Below are 27812 nucleotides of genomic sequence, written 5' to 3' on the forward strand. Positions count from 1 at the left end.
TTTCAAAAAGAGCAACTTTCACATGTAGCCTTATTTCTTTTCCTCACTGCTGATTTCTCCTGATTTCTTTACTAGAAATGAGAAAAGAAACATGGACTGAAAGCAGGAATCATCCGTTTGGGTTTTGCTAAATGAATAAGCCAACCCCGATCTATGTCGAAGACAGAGATAGAAAAAGAATTTTTTTAAAAATGCAAAGGGTGGAGTAGTGCTGACCCGAGGTCATAACATGAATATTATTTATTCATTTTGTAACGCCATCTATCTATGATAACAGCTACTGTGGAAGTCTTGCAGCATGATTAAAAAAATAAAATAAAAGTCCTACAATACGATTAAAATTAGAGGAATGAAATAGAAAAGCTAAAAAAAATTAAAATACAATGGGCATTCAATGTTTTTTAAATTTGAAATGTTCATTTAAAAAAAAAAAAAGCATCTCTAATATTCTAATAAAGATTTTAATGTGGTCTCTAGCCATTCCCTCTTGCTCTGGACTTAGACAACAGATTTGCATAGCTCCGCCTTTCTAGTGTAGGCGGCCACGCCCCATCCTTGGTCCCTGCACATCTCCTCTACCATTTCACCATGCATTTTATATGAGCAAATTCGCCTTTTGGATAGAACACGTATTTGCATAGCTCCGCCCTTTCTACAACGCCACAGCCCCTCCCTTGATCCCTGTTGTCATATTCCACATAGGCTCTTCTTCCTACGAGCTCCCTCGCCCCTCCTTCTTCACTTGGACCAGATGCTACATTTGCATAGCTCCGCCCTTCTCTTATAAGCGGCCGCACCCTCTCTCTTTGGTCCCCAACCAAAGAATCTTAATACGAGGGTCTGTCGCCCCGCCCCTTTTGCTCTACATTTGCATGGCCCCGCCCTTCCTTTGTAAGCGGCCACACCCCTCCCACGGTCCCTCTGCCCGCTTGGGTTCTTCAGCTTTATAACGGGAGGCGACACGCCTGCGCCTGCGCACTGGGCGGCGGCCGGGTAGTGGTTGCCCTGGCATCAGCGAACGGGGAGGCGGCGGCCGCGCTGTGCCGCCGCTGGAGCCTCCCGGAGCCGGGAGCCGCCTAAGGTGGGCAAGGAGCAGCAGAAACGCCCGGGGAGAAGCGGCTGAAGGAACCCCGCCAGGATGAGGGACCGTCTGGCCGAGCTGGCATCGGTGAGAGGCTGAGGAGAAGGAGGCGGCGGAGGGAGGGTGACCCTTAGGCAGGAACAGCCCCCCCCACACACACACACACCGGAGGGGGGGAGGCCAATTAAAGGATGCGCGGCAACAGCATCCTTGCCTCCTGCTGCAACCTGGCGCCCTTTGCAAAGGATGGAGGATGGAGAAGACAAGGACGATGGGGATGCCAGCCTTTAGAAAAAGAGCCCGCTTTCTACAATCCCGTCGCCTTTTATTTTATTTATAAATTAAATTTATATGCCGCCCATCATCCCGGTCCCTGGGTGGCTTTAGGTTTATTATTGATTGATTGATTGATTGATTGAATTTCTATACCGTCCTTCTCCCGAAGGACTCAGGGCGGTGAACAGATTAAGATTTCATATACATATAATTATATATATATATATACATATACATATATATATATATATATATATATATATATATATATTAAACAGTAAATAATAAATTGAGTCAACTTGGTGTATCTGCTAAGACCTTGGCATAGAATTTAGATGTTTATGCTAGTCCTGCTTGTTGAAACAGAAAGGTCTTCAGGGCACGTCGGAAAGTGCGAAGATCTGGGATTATTTGTATTCCAGGGGGTATTTATTTATTCCAGGTTAATCTAACCCAGGTGTGGGTTTTTTTTTGTGCCAGTGAAGCTTTCTGAATTTTTTTATTTTTTATTTTATTTATCTCCCAAAGGCGTTGGTTCGCCAGTTCAGAACAGCCTCCCGTTTAAAACCAAACGAAATCAAATAATAATATTTTTTTTAAAAAAAAAAAACAGCTGGACAAAGCAAACACCCCCGTTCCAAGGTTGAGGAATTTTGCAAAGAGATGCCTTTCCTACTGGCCCGGTTGAGTTCGGCAATCACCTTCTCCCTCTTGTTAACCCTTTTCCCTAAAAAAAAAAAAAAAAAAAAAGGCCTAATTTTTTTATTATTGCATGAAGCGTTTTGCTTTTTGGTTTTTTTTTTTGAAGCATTGTTTTCTGCCCACAATGAAAGACATTGGTTTGCTTTGCTCCGTTTTAAAATAAAGCAAAGTTGCCTAATGAAATGCAGGCGTTTTGTGTGTCCGCGCTACCAGGCAGTCTTATCCTTTCAGGGGGAAAAAAAAAAAGTTTGTGTAAAATGAACCGGGTGTTTTGAAAACATTGCATTTTGTTTTGCTACTCGCTGGGAAGGTAACAAAGAATCAGGGTGAACAACAACTCAGAACAAAAACACCGAAGCCTTTTCCCTCCTTTGTTAGCTGTGTTAGGCTGATGGAAATTAGCAGTTTTAAAACCTTGGGTGTGATAGAGTTTGGGCACCCATATGTGTGTGTGTGTGTGTTATTTTAAAGAAAGCATCTTGCATCAATGGTGTGCAGTTATTGATCTGTGCCTGTATTTAATACGTCCACATTGCGAATTAATATTTTAATTGCAATTTCAATCTCCTTACCTGCTTTTGAGTTCTCTTGAAGAGGAGGAGAGATTGTGCCTTTAAAAGAATATTTATTTGAAGCTGTACCTGCCCTACAGAGGCATGTATATACAGGTAGTCCTCGATTTACGACCGCAATTGAGCCCAAGATTTCTGCTGTTAAGCGAGACATTGCTAAGTGACTTTTGCCCCATTTTATGACCTTTCTTGCCACAGTTATTAAGTGAATCGCTGCAGTTGTTACATCCATGGGGATGTAAGTGTGAAAAACAGTCACAAGTCACTTTTTTAAAAAAAATATTTTTATTATAGTTCAAAAAAACAAAAAAAACAAAAAAGACAAATGTATAATAGTTTTTCTATCATGGTGTAACATCACCAAAATATCCATGTATATATACACCAATAATCAGAAAGTAAAAACAGAAAATATTTACAGATTCTTATATACAAATTTACATTTCCAATACTTATGACTTTTCTTGCCACAGTTGTTAAGTGAATCGCTGCGGTTGTTACGTCCATGGGGATGTAAGTGTGAAAAACGGTCACAAGTCAATTTTTTCAGTGCCCTCGTAACTTTGAACGGTCGCTAAATGGACTGTTGTAAGCCGAGCACTATCTGTAGTGTGCATTTGTGCATACATCTGAATGTGCCTGCATCTATGCGTGATACAGCCACGTTTCTGCGTAATGGGTTTTCTTAAGGATTTGCAGGAATTCCCCACGATCCATAACCAGTTGTGGGCTGCTGCGGGTTCGCAGGGGTTCGGGAGAACCTCTAGCTGAGATTCTGTGCAGTTTGAAGAACCCCCAAATCCCACTCCTGGCTGGCCCCGCCCACCCCACCCCTCCCAGGAGTCCCCATGTGGCCCGTGTTAGATGCAGGTAAGTGCAAGGTGCACGCGGAGGCTCGGGAGGGCGAAAAACGAGCTTATCGGAAGTTCGGGAAGTCTGGAAACGGGCCCGTTTCTGGCCTCCAGAGGGCCTCGGGAGCCTGGGAGGCCATTTTCGCCCTTCTGGAGGCTCAAGTAAAGCCTCCGGAGCCTGGGAAGGGCAAACCACCCCCCACTGTGGTGCAGGAGGCCAACTAGGCCACACCCACCATGGCCACACCCACCCAGCAACCAGGCAGAGAACCCCTTGCTAAAATTTTTGAAGCCCACCCCTGCCCATAACTCCCTTTGGTCTGCCAGTAGGTGCCCTTTTGAAATAAATTTCTGGCTGGGAAAAGTTTAACCCGATCCCAGTTTTTCATCTTAATTTGTTTTTCCTAGAAAGGAAAGGGAAGCTCAGCTCTGCCTCTCCAAAGCTATTGAGCAATAATGCATTTCAAAGAATCCTGAGCTGGGCAGGCATATAAATTAAATAATATTTTTTTCCCTGGCCTTGTTTTTCCCAAGCAGCAATGAGAGAATAATGACTCTCTGCAAAACACTTGCAATTAGGAAATTGTTTCTCAGTTTAAAAAAAAAAACAGCAGCAGAAAAGATTCTCATATCAAAATTTTATCCAAGCACAAAATACAAAAATATGAAGAAAAAATAAATAAAAATAAAGGTAAAATAGGGGAGGAAATGGGAGAAATATATAGGGTGGAGGGGAAAATAGAAAAAAAAAGGCATTGATTTTGGCATAGTAACATAAGGCAAATAACATGAAACCTCAACTTGTTAACTTTTATGTAAGCAAAAGAATTCTCCTCTGCAGAAATGCGGGCTTGTCAAGAAAGATAGCTAGAAATTGTAATTTTATAATTATTAGTTTAACTTCCTATGTGCAACAGTCGGCTTGTGGTTCTGTTGGAATGTTTACATTGCTTCCATTTTGTGCTGTCCAAGGTAATTTGCAAGAACAATACCATCAGTATTCCTCTGACTTTATTTTATTATTATTTTTTTTGTTCTTTTGTATCGTCACAATTGGATATTTGAGTGTGTCTGTGCGCTTGTGATATGTCTTTCCTTCCTCTCATTCTTATCTCTTCCTGAGGCAACAAAGAAGCTTTGAAAGGAAAAGGAAGGTATTAGCACCAAAGAGCCTTTTGCTTAAACTCAATAGCTTCCAACACAAGAAAAATGGGTTATTATATTTGATCCCACAGTGTTTCCACAATGAACACACCTTGAGCTGCATTCAACGTTCAAAATTTCACCGCGAGCTGGTCCCACTTAGAAGAACATATGTAAGAAAAAACAAGAAAACACTTTCTGTGTTTTTCCTTGAAGACGTTTCGCTTCTCCTCCAAGAAGCTTCTCCAGTTCTGACTGAAAATGAAGAAGAACTGAAGAAGCTTCTCGGATGAGAAACGAAACATCTTCAAGGAAAAACGAAGTCCAGTTGCCTTTGGGACAACCATGATCTGGATGACTGAGAATCTCCATAGATAAATCCCAGAATTCATTTTCTCAGGTCATTGAGAAAAATGGGAGGACTTTGGGTTTAGATCAGCTTTTTCTTCCTCTTCTTCTTCTTCTTCTTTTTTTAATTTAATTTAATTTTATTGAAAAGACAGTGCCATGTCAGGATAACAATGCAAATAAAACAAAGCCAGAGAGAGATCATGGTAAATCTTAACATACATGCTAATAACTATAACTGTACTATGTTAACAGTAAACAGATGCTTATAAAAGAAAACGTCAACTAAGTTTCTACTTACATTAGCTTATTTACAAATTTTTCTGTATTATATCCATAGTTTTATATATCTTTGTTGCGCTGACAATTCATAAACTTCCCTCTCATTTCTACCTCTTGTCTCTATCCATTCATAAAATTTATTCCATGTCCTGTAATATTTAGAGTCTTCTTTATCTTTCATTTTTTAAAGTTAATCTGTCCAATCCCAAATTTTCCTAATTATGTCATCATCCGGTGGAGTGTTCACATTTTTCCGATATTTAGCATATGAAATTCTAGCTGCCGTCAATATATGTAAAGCTAAGCTTTGTCATAACTTTCCGACAATATACCTAAGAGGCACGTTTCTGGTTTGAACTCAATATGTTGCTCAGTTATCATTTCTAGCCATTTATGAATTTTCTCCCAGTAAATCCGCTTTTTCTTCTACCCTGTTTTCCCCAAAATAAGACATCCACTGATAATAAGCCCAATCAGGCTTTTGAGCACACGGCAATAAGGCCAAGCGCTTATTTCAGGGTTCAAAAAAAGATAAAACAGGGTCTTATTTTCGGAGAAACATGGCAATTGACGTTCTCCTAAAACAAACATGGACCAGCTCAAAGTGAAATTCGGAACAAGTTGTGTAATTGCGAAAGCATCCCACCGATTTTAGCGAGTTTTGTCTCCCAGCTGGCATGCGTCAGGTTGAACTTTTAGCGAAATGGCGAGGAAAGGTTTCTTTAATTGGTGGGGGGAAAAAAGCTTAATTTATTCTCCGAGGATCACATAGGAAAGTTTTTGGTGCACAAATATTTCCGTTGTGTGTCTGGTTCCCGCTTGAAAAGCTGCTCCTTTGTCTTATGAATGAGTCATAAAGAATGAGAAGACGCAGAGGAGAGCGAATTCATGAATGGCATTCTTGTCACCAATCTTTTAACGGCAGGAAAAGGCATCAATTATAATTTTATTAGGGAAACAAGCAGTCAGTGCAAGGGAGAAAAAGTTGGGCTGAGCTGAGCTGAGCTTCCGATCTTTACTAGACTAGCTTGTGTTAAAAGCCATAACCATGAATCATTAATTATTAATAGAGCTGGAAGGGACTTTGAAGGTCTTCTAGTCCAACCCCCTTCTCAAGCAGGAGACTCTTTCAGATAGATGGCAGTCCAGTTTTTTCTTAAAAACCTCCAGTGATGAAGCACCCACAACTTCTGGTGGCAAGCTGTTCCACCGGTTAATTGTCCCCACTGTCAGGAAGTTTCTCCTTAATTCCAGGTTTCTTCTCTCCTTGATTAGTTTCCACCCATTGCTTCTTGTCTTACTTTCTGCTTTGGAGAATAGGCTGACCCCCTCTTCTTTGTGGCAGCCCCTCAAATACTGGAATACTGCCATCATGTCACCCCCTAGTCCTCCTTTTCTCTAGACTAGCCAACCCAATTCCTGCAACTGTTCTTCCTATGTTTTCGTCTCCAGGCCTTTCATCATCTTAGTTGCTCTCCTTTGCACTTTTTCCAAAGTCTCAGCATCTTTTTTGTCATGTGGTGAGACCAAAGCTGGATGCAGCATTGCAGGTGTGGCCTTCCCGATCAGCTTTTTAAAACGGTACTAATATGTCACCTGATTTTGGTTCTATGCCTCTGTTTTTACAACCAAGGATTGTATTCGCTTTTTTGGCAGCGGCTGCCGCACACGGGATCGTCCGCTAGGACTCCAAGGTCCCTCTCACAGTTACTGTTTTTGAGCTCATTTTCGCCTAATCTGCATTTTGTAGCTTTGGAAAAGGGTTACTCACACGGTGAAATATTTCTGCTTCTTTTAGCGTACTCAAAACGAAGATGGAGAAGCGACGGTTGTCGTCGAGAGTGACCATTACATGGAAGACTTTTTCCTACAGGTAAAAAAAATCTACGCGGAAAACAACTTTCTTAATGCAGGGAGTCCTCGACTTATGGCCACAATTGTTTGTTTGTTTTGTTTGTTTTATTAAATTTATATACCGCCCTACTCCCGAAGGACTCAGGGCGGTGAACAGGCACAAAATAAAATACATAAATACAAAAGTTAGAAACATAATTAAAACCAAATTAAATAATTTAGCCCAAGACAATTAAAAATCCCAATAATTTAAAACAAATTAAAATTTCAATTTAAAAATTTAAAAGAAAGGGGAGAAAATTAGGCCAGGCCGGCTTGCTGGAATAGGAGGGTCTTAAGAGCACGGCGGAAATTGAACCCCACCTTTTTGTTGCTAAGCGAGGCGGTTGTCGAGTCAGTTTTGCCCCGTTTTACAACCTTTCTCGCCCCAGGTTGTTATGTGAACCGCCACAGATGTTAAGTGAGTGACACGGTTGCTTGTGAAGTGAATCTGGCTTCCCCGTGGACTTTGCTTATCAGGAGGTCACAAAAGGGGATCAAGCGACCCCGGGACACTGCAACCATCATAAATATGAACCAGTTGCAGAAGCGTCCGAATTCAGCGCCGTTGTAACTTTGAACGGTCACTAAATGGGAGTCACGGACCACTGTAATTTAACGTCTACTCCTTTTTTGTGATCTAGTTGGCCTCCAAGACATTGGGTTGTTTTGGAGCGGGTAACTTTTCTCAAAAAAATAGGAAAAATACAGATAGTCCTCAACTTAACGACCACATTTGAGCCCGGAGTTTATGTCGCTTAGCGAGACATTTGTTAAGTGACTTTTGCCCCGTTCTACGACTTTTCTCGCCACTTTGGTTAAGCGAGTCACTGCAGTTCTTCAATGAGTGACACGGTTCCTAAGTGAATCTGGTTCTCCCCCACCCCCCGTGACTTTGCTTGTCAGAAGGTTGCAAAAGGGGGGATCACGTGACTCTAGGACGCTGTGACCTCATAAATGTGAGTCAGTGGTCAAGAGTCCAAATGCAAATCACCTGACTGTAGGGATGCTGATGCAGGGTTCCAAGTAATGCCCCCAACTTCAAAAGACTTTGAAGTTCCTCAAAGTCCACTTTATTAGAGATGTCCTATTGGCACATCTGGGAAAACCCAAATCTGAAAGCTTCCAGGTGTTCCCCACCCAAAGGAAAGTCCAAGTCCCTGCCCAGCACCCACGTGTCCATCACATGGTCCAATCAAAGCACCGTCCCAACTGGAGATGCCTCCCAGCTCCAGCCCTCCAGATGCAGGGCAAGATGTCCTTGACTCTCTGAGAAAGGAATGTTATTATGACTACATATCACCCATGTTCCATACAATCCCCCCTCCCAGTTTCCCACAGCAGTAAATGGCCTGAAGATCCAATGATGTCTTCCAGGCCTGACAGCTGCAAGGGTCCTAAAGTGCGAAAAATGCTCCTTAGTCCCCTTTTTCAGAGTCATCGTAACTTAGAACGGTCACTAAATGAACTGTTGTAAAGTCGAGGACGACCTGTCATGGCTTTCTTTGCCTTGGATTTGCCCAGAGACAAATAGCACTGGAGATTCTCAAGCTCCAGAAGCTACATCCAGATGTGTTTGGCAGGATTCCCCTGAGTTTTGTAATCCCTCGTGGGTGCCAGACAAGGGTCACACGTGGCTTCCCACGCTTTAGGGACTGTCCCCAATGTCTCTGGAGATTCTCAGTCATCCAGGTCACGGCTGTCCCAAAGGTGCCTTTTTCAAGAGGCAAGTGGGCTTCCTTTGTTTTTCTTTTGAAGACGTTTCGCTTCTCATCCAAGAAGCTTCTTCAGCTCATTCAGCCTCTTCAGCTGAAGAAGCTTGTTGGATGAGAAGTGAAAGGTTTTCAAAGAAAAGCAAGAGTCCAGTTGCCTCTTGAAAAAGCACTTTGGGGGAAGAAGGGAAGGGAAGGAACGTTAAGGGAGGGAAGGGTAGGAAAGGAAAGAAGGGAAGGGAAAGGAAGGAATTTTGATCATATTTGATATTTTGATCAGGTGACCCTGGGGATGTTGCAAGGGTTTTGTAAGTATGAAAAAACATTCCTGAATCACTTTTTTTTTTCAAGGCTGTTTATAGGGTCACTAAATGAACTAAATGAACTGTTCCAAGTCAAGGACTGCCTGCGTTTATGATTGATTGATTGATTGATTGATTGATTGATTGATTGATGAGTCTGCCTGGATGCCACCTACCATCTACAGTAGAGCACTAACAATCTGTAAATTTAAACCTGCTTCTTCTTGATGTCTTTTTTTCTCCTTTTCAAAGGTCGAGGAAGTTAGGAAATATATCTCTAAAATCTCAGATGTTGTAGAAGAAGTGAGGAAGAAGCACAGCGTCATCCTCTCGGCCACACATCCAAAAGATAGTAAGTTTTCCCAACTCTGTGCAACTGCCAAATAATAATAATAATAATAACTGCAAGGAATGGTGTGAAAAGCAGCAAAATCACAATTGAGCAGATCACGATGCAATGGGCAGCAAAGGCAACGGATGAAATTTGTGTTGTGTTGGCATAAAGTCACCATCAAGGTCGTGAAATGACCAGTCGATAACATACGGTGCATTGAATAGATAATTAGGAGTAAACAACTCCAACCCTCTTAATTGGGCTATTAAATTGAGACTTTGCTATATTTTTTGGGGTGGGTGAGAGGGTGTCTCTGATGAGTATATGGCCAAAGATTCAATCCTCCAAAAAATCAAAGTTGTGAGCTATTTCTACACTATTCCACTCAAACACTTGAATAGAATAGAATAGAATAGAATAGAATAGAATAGAATAGAATAGAATAGAATAGAATAGAATACAGGGGGGAGGGGAGAGGAGAGAGAATGGAATAGAGTAAAGTAGAGTAGAATAGAATTCAGAAAAGAACAGAATAGAATAGAATAGAGGAAGAGGAAGAGGAGAATAGAGGAGGAGGAGAGAATAGAAGAAGAAGAGAATGGAGGAGGAGGAAGAAGGGAGAATAGAATAGAGGCGGAGGAGAGAAGAATAGAATAGAAGGAGAAGAATAGAACAGAACAGAACAGAACAGAACAGAATAGAATAGAATAGAATAGAATAGAATAGAATAGAATACAGGGGGGAGGGGAGAGGAGAGAGAATGGAATAGAGTAAAGTAGAGTAGAATAGAATTCAGAACAGAACAGAATAGAATAGAATAGAGGAAGAGGAAGAAGAAGGAAGAAGAAGAGAATAGAGGAGGAGGAGAGAATAGAAGAAGAAGAGAATGGAGGAGGAGGAAGAAGGGAGAATAGAATAGAGGCGGAGGAGAGAAGAATAGAATAGAAGGAGAAGAATAGAACAGAACAGAACAGAACAGAATAGAATAGAATAGAATAGAATAGAATTCTTTATTGGCCAAGTGTGATTGGACACACAAGGAATTTGTCTTTGGTGCATACTCTGTCAGTGTACATAAAGAAAAAATAAAATATATTCGTCAAGAATCATAAGATACAATACTTAGTGATAATCATAAGATACTAATAAGCAATCAGATCATACCAGCAGACAATAAAAATAATATAAGCTGAAAAGATACAAGCAACATGGATATAGCCATAAGTGGGAAGAGATAGGTACTAGTAAGGATGAGAAGAAAAATAGTCATACAGTCTTAGTAGTTAATTTGATAGTGTTGAGGGAATTATTTGTTTAGCAGAGTGATGGATGGAATGCAAGAAGTGTGTTCCATTAAAATCGCTAAGCCTTACTTCCAAGAAAATAATAATTCTTCGCTTTGGGAAGAATTAAAACACGGTATATAGCAAGACTGCTAACCCCACTAACTTCAGCCTTTTAAAAAAATCCACTTGTTTTCTCTAGCACTTATAATTGTGGGCTAATTTTAGCTCTCCGCTCTTGGATTCATGTATAAAATGAGCTAAATACAGGATACAGAGGTCTCCAGAGCCATGCCAGCCGTGCTTGGTACGGCTGTTCGACTAAGGGTTATGAAGGGACAAGCATAGGTTTTTTTTTAAAAAAAAAAAGAAAAAACCCAGCTTCAACGTTAAAATGAATGTTTGTGGTTCTTTTAAGTGTAATAGCACTGCTGTTCTCCTGTATAATGAATTGATATTATAATTACCGCATATAAAGCATCATACATTTTGAAGGACTGTATAGAGCAGTGACGGCTAACCTTTTTGCCGTCGTATGCCAAAAGCGGGAGGAGGACGGGGGGGTCATGCATGCCCACACCCATAATTCAATGTGCCCCACCTCCCCCACACATGCGCATGCAACACCACCACCACCAGCGCTCCCTCCGCTTTTGGCATGCGATGGCATGGTGGGCCTTAGGCCCATTTTTCACCCTCCCCAGGCTCCAGAGGCTTTCTTGGAGCCTGGGGAGGTCGAAAACGGCCTTCTCCATCCCCCGGAGGCCCTCTGGAGGCCAGAAATGGCCCGTTTCCCGACTTCCGGTGGGCCCGGAAGGCCCGAAAATCAGCTGGTTGGCGCCTGCATGCTCGCTGGAGCTGAGCTAGGGCAATGCTCGCATGCCCACAGATATGGTTCCGTGTGCCACCTGTGGCACGCATGCCATGGGTTTGCCATCATGGCTATAGAGATTTCAAGTTCAAATACTTTCTCTATATATTCACCCGAAGAGCAGAGGGGAAAGTCAGCACTGGGAATCTGTGCCGCTGAATTGATTAGCGGCTCAGCAGGGGGATCTACAATATTGGGAATATTTTATTTATCTATTTATTTGCATTCCTGCCTATTAGTTTTACAAATAAATCAAGGTGGTGGACATATCCAACACATCCTCCTCCTCTTATTTGCCTCATCACAACAATCCTGTGAGGTGGGTTGAGCTGAGAGAGCGGGACTGGGTCAAAGTCGCCCAGCTGGCTTTCATGCCTAAGGTGGGACTAGAACTCACAATCTCCTGGTGATTGGCCCAAAGTCACCCAGGCAGCTTTCATGCCCAAGGCGGGACTAGAACTCACCGTCTCCTGTTGATTGGCCCAAAGTCACCCAGGCAGCTTTCATGCCTACGGCGGGACTAGAACTCACAATCTCCTGTTGATTGGCCCAAAGTCACCCAGGCAGCTTTCATGCCTAAGGCGGGACTAGAACTCACAATCTCCTGTTGATTGGCCCAAAGTCACCCAGGCAGCTTTCATGACTAAGGCGGGACTAGAATTCACAGTCTCCTGGTTGATTGGCCCAAAGTCACCCAGACAGCCTTCATGCCTAAGGCGGGACTAGAATTCACCGTCTCCTGGTGATTGGCCCAAAATAACCTAGGCAGCTTTCATGCCTAAAGCAGGGCTAGAATTCACAGTCTCCTGGTTGATTGGCCCAAAGTCACCCAGGCAGCTTTCATGCCTAAGGCGGGACTAGAATTCACCGTCTCCTGGTGATTGGCCCAAAGCAACCCAGGCAGCTTTCATGCCTAAGGCGGGACTAGAATTCACCGTCTCCTGGTGACTGGCCCAAAGCAACCCAGGCAGCTTTCATGCCTAAAGCAGGGCTAGAATTCAGTCTCCTGGTTGATTGGCCCAAAGTCACCCAGGCAGCTTTCATGCCTAAGGCGGGACTAGAACTCACAGTCTCCTGGTTGATTGACCCAAAGTCACCCAGGCAGCTTTCATGCCTACAGCGGGACTAGAACTCACGATCTCCTGTTTTCTAGCCTGCCTCCTTAACCACTAGACCAAACTGGCTTTCTAATAATCAGTCAAAGAGTAAAAAAAAAAAGATTGCAGTTCTGCTTCAAGATACGTAATACGCAGAGATATCCTTGCCTGTAAATTCTTGCTTTTGGTCAACTGATCAGTGACTGGAGTATAGAGGATGCTTCTTGTGAACTCCAGTCGAAGAGTGCTGGGAGATAAAGCTGAATTTTTTTTGGACAGGAAAAAGGAAACAGGTTTCCGTGAGTTGCAAGAGCTGGTGGGTGGAAATCCGTTCTCTGATTTGTTTGTATTGGTCTCGAGAGCTCCTGAAGGCTATTATGAAAACCCATGTAGGATTTCAAGCCGTTGACAAGAGTTAATGTATTGATCAGGGTGCAACCTTGATAACCCTTTTCAACTTCGGAGTCTTTGTCCTTCGATAGCAGAAGGAAAAAGAGATCAGAACTGAATGTGAGACATGGGACAAAATTTGGGGCAGGGTCATCATTTGCTCTTCACCCATGGAAGACAGCCTGGTGTGAGTTTGGGTGACATGTATAGGGGAAGGACAGCCGGGTGGAGGAGTCAAGAGAGTCATCAGCCTAGAGTTGTTACTGTCAGCATCTCAGCGCTGACATAGAAAAGGGAGATAAAGCCTGAACTTTTGCCTGCTAAATCCCTTTGAAGCTCGGTCTCCTTGGAAATGAAGAGGGGGGAAACATTCCTGTGAACTGACGAGGAAAGGAGTCAGGAGAGTGACTTGGAAGATGGCCAATGAGAAGCAGAGAATTGGGGATCGGAAAGGGAGGGATTGGGGGGCAAAGGTCAGTCCTGACTGCACGAGCCATGATCCGGTTGCTGTACTCGAATAAAGAGAAAATTTCCTTAAAGATTGGCAGTTTGGAAATTCATTTATTTTGAGATAGCATCGAAGTCTGACAGTTAAATTCCCACAAAGGTCCATCCCTTCTTGAATTCCACTGATGTATCTAGCACCAATTTCATGCTGATCTGATTCTCGTGTGGACTCTTGACTCCTGATGTTGTCCATCCTAGTTCAGAGATTCCCTAATTCCAGGATCCTGTATGGGAACATCATTGAATGGTGCGGTTGGCCTAGAGGTGGAGCTCTCGCCTCACAATCAGGAGGCTGTGAGTTCGATCCTAGGTAGAGGCAGGTATTTCTTTCTCTGGGCACAATGAGAATATATCTGCTGAACAAAAACTCTGCATTGGCGACAGGAAAGGCATCCGGCCATTAAAACACTCCGCTAGCTCCATTCAGTTGCCCAGACTTCGCCCTGCAAGGGATTATGGGGTCGTTAAAAGAAGGTGATGATGATGAGAACATCATCGTGTGTTTAGTAGGAGGAGGACAATGTTTGTTTGTATCATACTGAGCTCTTAAGCAGAATTCCCATTTCTCCTTTTGTTAAAGAAACGAAGGAAGAACTCGAAGAACTGAACAAAGAAATCAGAAAAACAGCCAATATCGTCCGTGTTAAATTGAAGTGTAAGTACACCCTGTGAGTAAAAATATAAGCGCTGAAACCATGAAAAATAACACTATATAGAAATTTTTACGAAGGTGCCAAAAAAAAGTATCTTTGCTACTGTCACATGATCTATTTATATTTGTAAAATATACTCCCCTTCTATGTGTATTTTAATTTGGTCTCTGACCGCAATAAAGCTTACTTACTTACTTATCTTTGCTACAGTTCAGTGTAGATTATTCTGTGGATCGCCTTCTTTGTACTTGTACTGCATGAAAGTTGGGGGGGGGGGGGATCTTAATTGTCATTATTAATCCAAGTGGTACCAAACATTTAATTTTTTATGTATGTATGTATGTATGGACGCGGTGGCTCAGTGGCTAAGACGCTGAGCTTGTCGATTGAAAGGTTGGCAGTTCAGTGGTTCGAATCCCTAGTGCCGCGTAATGGGGTGACTTGTCCCAGTTTCTGCCAACCTAGCAGTCCAAAAGCACGTAAAAAAATGCAAGTAGAAAAAATAGGGACCACCTTTGGTGGGAAGGTAACAGCGTTCCGTGTGCCTTTGGCATTGAGTCATGCCGGCCACATGACCACGGAGACGTCTTTGGACAGCGCTGGCTCTTCAGCTTTGAAACGGAGATGAGCACCGCCCCCTAGAGTCGGGAACGACTAGCACATATGTGCGAGGGGAACCTTTACCTGTATGGATGGATGGATGGATGGATGGATGGATGGATGGATGGATGGATGGATGGGTGAATGAATGAGGGGTAACAACTATCATCTCTGAGATTGTTTTGTCTGTTTCACAGCTATGGAACAAAGTTTAGCTCGAGAGGAGAACATCAATCGAACCTCTGCAGATGTCCGGATACGAAAATCACAGGTACACGTAGCAAAGGAAAGTCAGTCTTGGCAAACCACCATCAAAGATGAGAGAGCCCTAGCTGGGCAGGGGGTGGGGTGCGGGGGAGGGGTATTGTTTATAAATTCCTTGGGAGAAGAAAGGAAACTCGTGACATGCCTTTTGTTGGCCTGGTTTCAAACAGAAGGACGCAGAAGAGAATCGCAGGCTGCGTCTTGAATTTGCTTTAACTTCCCACGGAGGAAGCGCATTGTGAGGCATTTTTGCTTCCTCCTCTTTCGCGGTGTCCAGTGTGGCATTGAAAAGGGTGTCAAGGCTCTTGTTAAAAAGCAAACAATGGTCTTGCTGAATCGTCTAAACAAGGAGCCTAGTTGGAGTCGGCCACCATTCTTAGTGTGACCTATTGTTATGGGAAAGAGTGAAAACTAGAGCTAGGCAGGCAGGCACTTATATAAATGAAATAGGTAGGTAAGTAGACAGGTAGGCAGGCAGGCAGACTGGCAGACCGACAGAGAATAGATTTAGACTAGACTTAAAGTCAAAGGTACCCCTCGCATATATGTGCTAGGCCTGACTCTAGGGGGCGTTGCTCATCTCCGTTTCAAAGCCGAAGAGCCAGCGCTGTCCGAAGACGTCTCCGTGGTTATGTGGCCGGCATGTCTCAATGCCAAAGGCGCACGGAACGCTGTTCCCTTCCCACCAAAGGTGGTCCCTATTTTTCTACTTGCATTTTTTACCTGCTTTCGAACTGCTAGGTTGGCAGAAGCTGGGACAAGTCATGGGAGCTCACCCTGTTACGCGGCGCTAGGGATTCGAACCGCCGAACTGCCGACCTTTCGGCGTTTAGTCATGCCGGCCACATGACCACGGAGACATCTGACAGCGCTGGTTCTTTGACTTTGAAACGGAGATGAGCACCGCCCCCTAGAGTCGGGAACGACTAGCACATATGTGCGAGGGGAACCTTTACCTTTATGTCCTCCCTCCCTGGGGGCTGGGGTTGGTCATGTGTGAGACACTTTCTCAGATTACATTTCTGCCCTGGACTGAGGTTTCTTTTATCCAACTGTTGTCTCGGTAGTGGCTCTTTCTTCTGTTCCTCAAGGCCATTCATTCTACCCATTCAATCTCTCCTTTTTTTAAAAAACAAGTTTATTGTTTTTTTTCTCCTCTCCCACATTCACCCACATCTTTTTTTTTTGGACAGACTGTTGGCCGTTTCTTATCTTATACAATTAATCAAATTCAAATACATTTTACTTAATTACAATTCTTGCCAAAATTGTCTTCCCCCCCCCTTTTTTAAACATATCTCAATATTTCTATATTTGCATACATAAACACCATCTTCATTTGTCCCTAAATTCTAATTTTACTGCATATTTATTCTCTTTTATTCTTAAACAGTTCATTCTTTACCTTAATATATTTATCCATTCGATCTCTCCTTTCAATAAACATATGCAACCCTGTGTCTGACTTAATCAGTAATGTCTGTAAAGGCCTTTGCTACAAAAGAGAACTCTCAAGCTAATTATGTGCAAAATCCCCTTTGTTATATCACCCTTTCCAGCATTCAGTGTTGACCCGGAAGTTTGTGGACGTTATGACGATGTATAACGGAACTCAAACCATCTTCCGGGAACGCACGAAAGATCAGATACGCCGTCAGTTGGAAATAAGTGAGTGATCTTTCCTTTGTTAATTTTCTCCTGCTCCAAAGAACCCGCCCCATCTTGCCAATGCTTTATAGCAGTGTTGGCGAACCTTTTCGGCACCAAGTGCCGAAACGGGAACGCGTGTGCACACAGGCAGGAAATTGGAAGAGCAGCTGCCCGGTGCACATGCGCTCACCGGGAAGATGATCTTCCAGTTTCCAGCACGCTTGTGGTTTCTGGCCCGCATGCACACTCAAAGACCAGCTGGCACATTGGAAACCGAAAGAGCAGCTGTCCAGTGCGCCCAGGTTCCAGCGCGCTGGTCTTTGTGCATGCATGCGCACCAGAAACCGGAAAACCAGGTAGCTGGCATGCACATGCGCTCTTCCGGTTTCCATGCTCCTTCACATGTGAAGACCAGCTGGCCGGCGCACCAGAACCGAAAAGAGCAACAGGCGAAGGCTCGCATGCCCGGAGAGATGGCTCTGCATACCACTTCCGGCACGCAGGCCATAGGTTTGCCATCATGGCGTTATAGCAAAAATAAAATGCCAGGGAAAAGGGGATGGATGGCGTACCTTGCAAGAACCTGACCTCTTGTCGTTTTTCGCTAGCTGGAAAGACCACCACGGACGAGGAGCTGGAAGACATGTTGGAAAGCGGCAATCTTTCCATTTTCACTTCGGACGTATGTATTTCAAATCTGCGTTTGTTGGGTTGGGTGTGGAAAAAAAATATGGGTTAAAAATAAAACAGTGGCTTAGAAGGAATGATAAAGCAGCAAATAGACTGAAAACCAGAAATGTTTTTGTTGGGTATCCTACCGGAAAAATTTATTTATTTATTTATTTATTTAATTTGTATACCGCTCTTCTCCCAGAAGGGACTCAGGGCGGTGAACAGCCAAAATTAAAAAACATACAAATGCAAAAGTTAAGACAATTAAAAAGAATTAAATCACTTGCTACCCAATTTAAAACCCCAAATCCATAAAATTTAAAATCCCAATTAAAAACCATTTAGGCTAGGCCGGCTTGATGAAATAAAAACGTCTTCAGGGCTTTACGGAAGGTACGGAGGTCTGGGATCAATCGTATTCCAGGAGGCAGCTCATTCCACAGGGCGGGTGCCCCCACAGAGGCATTGGGTGCCCCAACATTGCCTGACCGACGGCACCCCGAGGAGGCCCTCTCTGTGAGAGCGTATTGGCCGGTGGGAGGTTATCGGTAGCAGCAGGTGGTCTCGCAAATACCCTGGTCCTAAGCCATGGAGCGCTTTAAAGATGAGAACCAACACCTTAAAGCGCACCCGGAAGACCACCGGGAGCCAATGCAGCTCGCGCAGGAGAGGTGTTACGTGGGAGCGCCACGTAATAAATGAAATACATATTTAATTTTGCGTGTGGTAACAGTAGCGAGAATTATATATGCACATAATTGAAAAAAGAGAGGAAAGCATAATAAAGAAAATATTAGAATCTGCTGGAATGGATAGATTAATATTGAAAATTAGAGCTAAGGAGGAAACGGAATACTTTTTAATTTGGGAATTATTTTATCAATGGTTAGAAAATAGAAGCAGAAGTTAGAAATTTAAAATCAAGGGGGATATGTAAATAAAAATGTAGTAAGTGTAATTAAATAATCAATATTGAATAATTATGATAAGTAAACGATTAATAGATGGATAATGGTTACAAATGTGACATTTATCAGGTTTGACAATATTTATTTATTAATTAAATTTATATATTAACTAATATTAACTAATTAACTAAGTATAAACAAAACAGTGTTTAATTAAATAAAGGAAAATGTTTACAAGGATAAGTGAAGATCATGGTGAATAGACTTTGAGAATAATGGTTACAATTATTGTGTGTATAAGGTTTATTATCTTTATTTTTTTTTTAAAAAATATTTTTTAAAAAAAAATCTGCGTTTGTTGGTTTAAAAGTTTAGTTTAGTTTGTTTTATTGATTAGCCCACGGCAGAGATGGGTTTCAGCAGGTTCTGACCAGTTCTGGAGAACCAGTAGTGGAAATTTTGAGTAGTTTGGAGAACCGATAGTAAAAATTCTGACTGGCCCCGCCCTCATCTATTCTCTGCCTCCCAAGTCCCGGCTGATCGGGAGGAAATGGTGATTTTTTATTTTTTATTTTTTATTTGATTTATATGCCGCCCTTCTCCGGAGACTCAGGGCGGCTTACAATATTTATTTATTTATTTATTTATTTATTTATTTATTTATTTATTTATTTATTTATTATATTTCTATACTGCCTTTCTCCCGTAGGACTCAAGGCGGTGTACAGTCAAGAAAAATATAGACACACAAACATCATAAAATTGCTGATTAAAATTATTACTTAGTTTGGTCAATTAAATAAAACCCAGAATTAGATAACATTTAAAAAATCATTCACATGTTCATATGTTTAGCCCCGCCTGTTGGAACATCAGGGTCTTGAGGGCACGGCGGAAAGCACGGAGATCAGGGATATTTCGTATCTCCGGGGGCAGTTCATTCCAAAGGGTTGGAGCCTTTTTTTTGCAGTATCCTTCCCCCGGAGTAGGGAGGGAATGGAGATTTTACATTATCCATTACGCCTACCATGCCACGCCACCAAGCCATGCCACGCCCACCAAGCCACACCCACAGAACCAGTAGTAAAAAAATTTGAAACCCACCACTGGCCCATGGGCCATATCAAAAGTGGCTCCAATGTAGATTTTTATCTTTTGGGTCCAATGGACCTTTGAGGGAATATAAGCAAATGGAATTAAAGTCCAAGTGCCTACAAGTTCTTCTCATCAAAAGGAAATGAATAAGCGTACTTATTTCGTGTCTCTCCCTTCCTCCCGACATCGCGAAGATCATTTTGGACACCAAACTAACCAGAGCAGCCGTCGATGAAATTGAGTCACGTCATAAAGATATTATAAAACTGGAATCGAGCATACAGGAATTGCACGAAATGTTCATGGACATGGCGATGCTGGTGGAGGTTCAGGTGAGTCTTTCAATCCGGAAGTATAACATGGATGGTGCTTTGTAGGTGGAACTGTGCTGGAATAATGTTGTTCTTAGTTGTGAAGCCATGTCCGACCCATCGCAACCCCATGGACAACGTTCCTCCAGGCCTTCCTGTCCTCTACCATCCTCTGGAGTCCATTTAATCTCATGCCAACTGCTGCAGTGACACCATCCAGCCACCTCGTTCTCTGCCGTCCCCTTCTTTTCTTTTGCCCTCCATCGTTCCCAGCATTAGGCTCTTCTCCAGGGAGTCCTTCCTTCTCATTAGGTGGCCAAAGGATTTGAGTTTCATCTTCAGGATCTGGCCTGGCATCTGTGGTGGCCAAGTGCTAAGGCAGTACTTCCCTCAAACCCTCCCTCCCTCCCATTATAACCTTCCTTCCTTCCTTCCTTCCTTCCTTCCTTCCTTCCTTCCTTCCTTCCTTCCCTTCTTTTTCCTTCCCTCTTCTCCTTTCTTCCTCTTCAGGATCTGGCCTTCTAAAGAGCAGTCAGGGTTGATCTCCTCTAGGACTGACCGGTTGGATTACCTTGCAGTCCAAGGGACTCGCAGGAGACTTCTCCAGCACTATAGTTCAAAGGTCTCAATTCATTGGCGCTCAGCCTCCCTTATGGTCCAACTTTGAACTAGAAGATTAATTCATTTCAAGATAGATAGATAGATAGATAGATAGATAGATAGATAGATAGATAGAGGCTGTTGTTAGTTGTGAAGTTGTGTCTGACCCATCACGACCTCATGGATAACGTTCCTCCAGGCCTTCCTTTCCTCTACCATCCCCCGGAGTCCATTTAAGCTCACGCTGATTGCTTCAGTGACTCCATCCAGCCACCTCCTTCTCTGCCGTCCCCTTCTTCTTTTGCCCTCCATCGTTCCCAGCATTAGGCTCTTCTCCAGGGAGTCCTTCCTTCTCATTAGGTGGCCAAAGGATTTGAGTTTCCTCTTCAGGATCTGGCCTTCTCAAGAGCAGTCAGGGTTGATTTCCTCTAGGACTGACCGCTTGGATGGCCTTGCAGTCCAAGGGACTCGCAGGAGTCTTCTCCAGCACCAGAGTTCAAAGGCCTCCATTCTTGGAATAATAACCGTTGTTATTAAAAGACTGGTCTCGCCACGTGGGAAATGGCCTTCTAAGATGGTAGAATCCCCGTTCTAAGCAAATGGTACTAGCTTAGTAGCTATGGAGATCACATGTAAAATAGGATATACTGGTTTGGCACCCTTCCCGGTTCTGTATTCAGCAGGAAAACAATAATAGCTGGTAATTTTAGTAAAAGACCTTGAGTCATGGACGCAGTGTACTCGTCACATTGCACTACACTTGTGTAATTTGTGAAACATTGGTGCAAAACAATTCTATCTATATCTTATCCTACCCTATCCTACCTTGTCTCTCTGTCTGTCTGTCTGTCTGTCTATCTATCGTCTCTGTATCAGTCTCATCTATATCTCATCAATCATTCTATCATTCTATTTATACAGGGGTTGCCTTCAAAAATTTTAGAAAGGGGTTCTCTGCCTGGTAGCTGGGTGGGCGTGGGCATGGCCTAGTTGGCCTCCTGCAATATGGCGGGAAAGGGACGTTTTTGCTCTCCCCGGGCTCCGGATGTTTTTTTCGAACCTCCGGGAGGGCGAAAACGGCCTCCACAGGCTCCGGAAGCCCTGTGGAGGCCGGAAACGGGCCCGTTTCCTGAACTTCCGGTAGGCCTGTCTTTCGCCTTCCCCAAGCCTCTGCACGGGCCCTGCCGTTACCTGCACCCAAAACGGGCCACGGGGGGACTCCTGGAAGGGGTGGGCGGGGCTAGCAGGAGTGGGATTTGGGGGTTCTCCGAACTGCACAGAATCTTAGCTAGAGGTTCTCCCGAACCCCTGAGAACCCCCAGCAGCCCCACCCCTGGATAAATCAGATACAAATTCCAAATAGTATTTTCTGGTTGAAAAATGTTTCTCAGGGGCGCTCATGGCTGTGACTATTTCTTGGGAAACCATTTACTGTATATGGGTGTTTAGATCAGTTTCGAATTCTCTTCTCCCAGAAAGCTTTCCTTCTAAAATCTAAAAATTATCCCATGCGCTTACGAATGTTTTCCATCCTTTAGCACAGGATGAAATTAGTTGCCCTACTGTTCACGCTGCTAATCTGAATTTTCATCAGCTGACCCTTTTAAGTTCCTTTCTTGAAAAAGTCACGGAAGTGAATGTTGTAATGAGCTTTTTAAACGTTTTGCTGTTTATTGCTGCATAATCATGTCTGCTGATGGATAGGACAACTCAGGTAAACTCTCTTCTGTTAATATATTCATCTTTTTGCCCATGCCATTCACCAAATTGCTTCATCAAACTCACATCAATGGCATACATACACCGGCATTTTAATCGAGGTAGATTTCAATTATTGTTAGTCGAATGGGCTTTATTTTAGTTCCTGCTGCTTTCAGTCAAGCGGTTGGGGAATCTTATGTTTTTCCAACTTTGGCAACTTGGAAGATATGTGGACTTCCACTCCCTATTAGAATGTCTGTACTGAGCAAGCTCTACAAAATAAAATAACATTCATTTTTGCAATCCAGCTTTCTGTTTTTTACTCTTTTGTTTTATTTTTTCCCCTCTCTCCTGCTTTGTTGATGTGATTTCCGGGTATCCCAGTTAAACTCCCAACATTTAATCTCGCTGTTTGAGGAAGTTGCACAACATTCTCAGAGACTCTTCCCATCCTGCTTACAATCTTTTCGGACTCTTGCCTTCTGGCAGAAAATACAGAATAATTAAAACTCAGACCACACATTTTCTGAATCGGTTTTGTCCCAGAGCTATAATTGCACTCAACAATGAACTAAAAGGGCCACCATCAGTGAGCTATTGGACGGAATTACTTGGTCTTTTGTGTGGATGTTTGGGTGGTTTTAGGGGTGGGGAATTTGTGGTGGGTGGGAGTGTGTTTGGGGATTGTTATGTGTGTTGGACCTGTCTTTGGGTGTTCAGTGAATTTCGTTGTACGGGTATACTGTGTATACCCGTACAACGACAATAAAGTTGTTATTATTTATTTATTTATTTATTTATTTATTTATTATTCAAATTTCTACACCGCCCTTCTCCTTTCGGTGCGGTGAACAGACAAAATAAAACATTTATACATAAAGTACGATTAAAAATAGATTTAAAATAAATAAATTTGGCCCATAGTTTAAAATTTATCAATTTAAAATCCATATCAAAATTTTAAATTAACCATAAAATCATAAAATCAAGAGAGACCGGCTAACTGAAAGAGATGAGTTTTTATTATTATTATTATTATTTTATTATTATTATTTATTATTATTATTATTAAAGGAATAAATAAAGGCAGCCTAATATTTCCATCTCGGTTTCCGTGAATGCCCTCATAACCGTTGGTCGTCTTCATGTAATAATTCCATTCTTGGCTTGATTCGAATGGGGCGTCATTGCCATTCTGCTGTTGTCGAAAGGATTCCCAGAAGGTGACATTAACGGACGATTTCTGCTCTTTGTTGTTTTGTTGTGTGCGTTTCTGGCTTTTCCCCCAAAGGGCGAAATGGTCAACAGCATCGAGAAGAACGTGATGAACGCGGTGGATTACGTAGAACACGCCAAGGAAGAGACCAAGAAGGCCGTCAAATACCAAAGTAAAGCTCGTAGAGTAAGTTTTTCCCATGGACAAACCCTGACCAGTTGTTTCTCAATGTACTTTTTTTTTATATATTGTGTGTTGTCTTGCTTACCCACCGCAGTCCTTCCCGTGCCACAGTCCTTCCAGCATTACAGAGAGTCCTCGACTTACAACCTCAATGGGGAGCTGAATTTCTGTCGTTAAGCGTGGCGGTTTATTTATTTATTTTATTTATTTTTTATTTTTATATGCCGCCCTTCTCCGGAGACTCAGGGCGGCTTACAGTGCGTTAAGCAATAGCCTTCATACTTTTGTATATTTTATACAAAGTCAGCTTATTGCCCCCACAAACCGGGTCCTCATTTTACCCACCTTAGGAAGGATGAAAGGCTGAGTCGACCTTGAGCCTGGTGAGAATTGAACTCGCAGTAATTGCAGGCAGCTGGATGTTAAATGCTGCCTTAGTAGGAGGCATTAGCCTCCTACGCCACTCCAGTCGTGCCTGGTTTTATGACCTTTTGGTCACCGTTACTAAGCAAATCCCTACAGCTGTTTATAAGCGAATCATGCAATTGTTAAGCGAATCCACCTTTCCCTCCCCCTTCCCCCCACTGGCTTTGCTTGTTGGAAGCCAGCCGGGAAAGTAACAAATAGGGGTCATGTGACATAGATAGATAGATAGATAAGAAAGAAAGAAAGAAAGAAAGAAAAAAGAAAGAAAGAAAGAAGAAAGAAAGAAAGAAAGAAAGAAAGAAAGAAAGAAAGAAAGAAAGAAAGAAAGAAAGAAAGAAGATAGATGGGTGGGTGGGTGGGTGGGTGAAAGGATAGATGGATGGATGGGCGGGTGGGCTAAATGAACGGTTGTAAGTCGAGGGAAGCCTGCTCATTTTGAGGCCCAGCCGCTGTATCCGAGCTCCTCCCTGCCTGTTGAGAACTGACTCCCATTTCCATGTAGAACCCCCCCCCCCCAAAAAAAAACCACCCTTAACCAAAAACAATTGCCTTGTTTTCCTTTTGGCAGAAAAAATGGATTATTGTCATTGTTGTGCTGGTGCTGTTAGCTCTACTAGCTCTAATAATTGGCTTGGCTGTTGGAGTGCCGTGACGCTTAGATAACTGTCCGTGAGCAACTTGTCCCTGCTACCTCTCAGTAAGTACTAATCATCTCGCTGGCCTCGCCTGTTAACCTTTTCTAAAACTGTAATCTGTGTATTCTCACTGCAATGTTGTGTGTACGCCTGCCTTCTTCCCAGCTGCCCGACAGCAAAACAAAAAACAAAAAAACAAAAAACCAGATTTTGCACAGAGACTTAGACCTCTGGTGGCTAATTGCCTCTTAAGCACTTTTGTTTTGCATTCCAATATTTCTTGGGCTAAAAACCCAGTTCGGTTTTGCACTGCTTCCCTGGTCCACCCCACCCCACCCCACCCTTTTTTTTTTTTTGAAAGGCTAGGAAGATGGACGTTTGAGGTTTTTATGGAGAGTTTTTCATCAGTTTATAGAAGAGGACGGGATGAAGGGAGATTGAGGATTAAGATCAACCGTCTGTAATCCCCTCCTGATCTAGGCGAGCTTGATTTCAGCAGATCTTTTGGGGAGGAGACGACACTCTAGATCAGTTGGCTACCCCATTCCTCCGTGCTTTGTAACGGCGTGCATCTGTACTGTTATGATGAAAAATGCCAAAATAGAGCGCAGAGAAGAGCAACAAAGGTTGATCAGGGGACTGGAGGCCAAAACATACGAAGAACAGTTGCAGGAACTGGGTACGTCTAGTCTAGGGAAGAGAAGGACCAGGGGAGACGTGATAGCAGTCTTCCAATATCTCAGGGGCTGCCACAAAGAAGAGGAAGACAAGCTGTTCTCCAAAGCACCTGAGGGCAGGACAAGAAGCAATGGGTGGAAACTCATCAAGGAGAGAAGCAACTTAGAACTAAGGAGAAATTTCCTGACAGTTAGAACAATTAATCAGTGGAGCAGAAGTTGCCTCCAGAAGTTGTGAATGCTCCAACACTGGAAGTTTTTAAGAAGTTGTTGGTTAACCATTTATCTGAATTGGTGTAGGGTTTCCTGCCTGAGGAGGGGGTTGGACTAGAAGGCCTCCAAAGTCCCTTCCAACTCTGTTGTTCTGTTAATTCACATCTCACCTCTTTGGTTTTTGTACATCTGTACGCCACTGTTTGGGGGATGAGCTAATCCTAGTTTCCCCTCTCTTTGCAGAAATTGATGTTCATGCTAATTTGTGTCACTCTCTTGATTGTTATCGTTGGAATTATCCTAGCGGCACACTTCTCCTAGCCTTTATTCGGAGGTTGGGAATCTCCTTGAAACTCTTCCAACTTCTCATCAAGATGCCTTTTCTTGCCATAACGAGGATGTTCTGTTTTCCAAGATGGCAAAATTAAGTAGTTGTTTAAGGATCTTGTAGGACTCTTCACGCTTTGATATCTGTAGACCTGAATCAAACATGAAGGAAGCTGGAAAAACCTCCGAGATGGACTCATTTAAAGGCTGCTTTAATTTACATACATGCAAATATATATATATATATATATATATATATATATATATATGATGAGTTGCAAAGCTTCCAGCCCATCAGTGTTACCAGTTGGAAATGGGTAGAATTCATCACCCAGAAAACCAGGGATCTCAAAATTTTTGTCTTGTTTGAAACTAAAGCAGCCATAAATGCAATTGACTGTAGCCCTAAACACTACATTTCAGAGGTATATTTCACGATAATAATTGCATTTTATTTTTTAAAGCAAAGAGGATTGAGATTGGGGGCATAAAATTACTTTCTCTTCTCTCCGGTTTTCGTGCCTTTTTAAAATCATCTTAAAAACTGCTGCATAATAAACAAAATGTTTTTTAACGTTTTAATCGCTTCAAGGATACAGGGTGGGGAAAATCTTTAAGTGCCTCCTTTTTTAGCGGCGAATCTGCGAACGTTTTTTGAGAAACGTCAGCACTGTCGTTAAATAATGTTAGTTTACTCCTGGTCCCAGACTGAGACGGTTCACACATAAAGCTGGGGCAAAATCAGAGCTAGAGTTAAGTCTTCATGCTCAACTGTCCTCCAGCTGAGCAAAAACTTTTTTTTGTTGTTAATACAGAAGGTAGTTTGGCATTACATTTGAGCCAGCGATCCTAGATTAGGATCTTAAACAGAGCAGCAAATTAGGCCAGGGCTTGAAATTGACACGACTTGAGCATTGACCAAAAGTTTGTTTGAAACCATCTTGTCCACTGACGTTTGCAATAAGCCAGTTTAGTTGCCTCATTAAATGAAATTAACCTTGACTTGAATCCTTGTGAGCCTTCAGAGGACGAAGAAAGCGTGCAGGAATCACAATTCTCACTTCCCGTGCAAAGCTAACACTAAACCCAGCTTTGGCGTCACGAGTGAACCGAAGCCTTCCTCGTCTTAAAAGGTATATTTTGACTGTGAAGTTTCATTAAGCTATTTTGTTTTGTTCTAATTTCAGATTTATTATTTTTTTTCTTTCTAAAGCCTCAGAAAGCACGGCATTGTTGAGATGAGCGCGGGATGGGTTGCACCTGATTTTAAGCTGCCTTTGAGAAGGGCCTTTTTGCTGTATCTTTGAACCCCTTCAGTCAAAGAACTGGCGAAAGGCCCATTTTATGTGAAACAAGTTCTCGTGTGCGATGCGAGTTTGCACAGTTTCTGCAGCTCTCCATAAATTTAGCAAGGCAACTGCAGAAAATGAATTTTTAGGTTGCACATACAAGTCTAATAAGGGAGAACGAAGAGGCCTTCAAGCTGAATTTTATTAATTCACCTAAGCTGGAATATGAAAGGAAGGGGCTTACTTACTAACGGAGTAAAATTGGGATTGCATTTACAGCTTTTGTCTAAAGTGCATTCAAGTCCTTAACTTTCTTGTTGCAAACCAGCTGAGGAATTATGACGAACATTGGTCATTATCTTTTTAAGGCTTGCGTCTTAAAACAAACCCTGATTTTGTTGGGAGAGGTGACTCCAAAAGTTGATGTGGTTTGCAAAGATCTCAGTTTAATGGTGGTTAGTTGCACTGAAGTCCCGCAGACTTTAACGGGGACATATTTCCCTCTAGATTTGAACCTGAAATGTCCAGCTGTTAAGAATTTTTAAAACAATTCAGAGGCAACCAAAATAAGTTGTGTCTTAACCTCGCTTAACTTTTTTTTTGTTTTTGTTTTGGTATGGTATTATTCCTGTAAATATATGTACATGTAACTGTGTTTTTGCTTTCTTATTGTTAAAATATATATGTAGCTATTTATGCCGAGAATGAAATAAATTGTGATAGGTGCCTTACTTGTTTTTTAACAAAA

General features: G+C 42.6%; 1 protein-coding gene across 2 annotated transcripts; it reads left to right on the forward strand.

Annotated features, from left to right (window-relative positions):
* Positions 1 to 946: 946 nt before the first annotated feature.
* Positions 947 to 27812, forward strand: STX2 (syntaxin 2). Of its 2 annotated transcripts, XM_034406138.3 has the most exons (11): positions 947 to 1168; positions 7054 to 7128; positions 9415 to 9514; positions 14225 to 14299; positions 15095 to 15168; positions 16721 to 16829; positions 17420 to 17493; positions 19681 to 19818; positions 23390 to 23500; positions 24492 to 24620; positions 25692 to 27812. In XM_034406138.3, the coding sequence occupies exons 1-10, from the start codon at positions 1139 to 1141 to the stop codon at positions 24573 to 24575; spliced, it is 870 nt and encodes a 289-aa protein (XP_034262029.2). In that variant the 5' UTR covers positions 947 to 1138; the 3' UTR covers positions 24576 to 24620; positions 25692 to 27812. The 2 variants fall into 2 exon arrangements, with proteins under 2 accessions (XP_034262029.2, XP_034262030.2); XM_034406139.3 differs by lacking the exon at positions 24492 to 24620 and having other exon boundaries at positions 952 to 1168.

The sequence above is a fragment of the Pantherophis guttatus genome, chromosome 17, assembly GCF_059756535.1.
Source record: "Pantherophis guttatus breed Tessera chromosome 17, ASM5975653v1, whole genome shotgun sequence".
NCBI lineage: Eukaryota > Metazoa > Chordata > Lepidosauria > Squamata > Colubridae > Pantherophis > Pantherophis guttatus.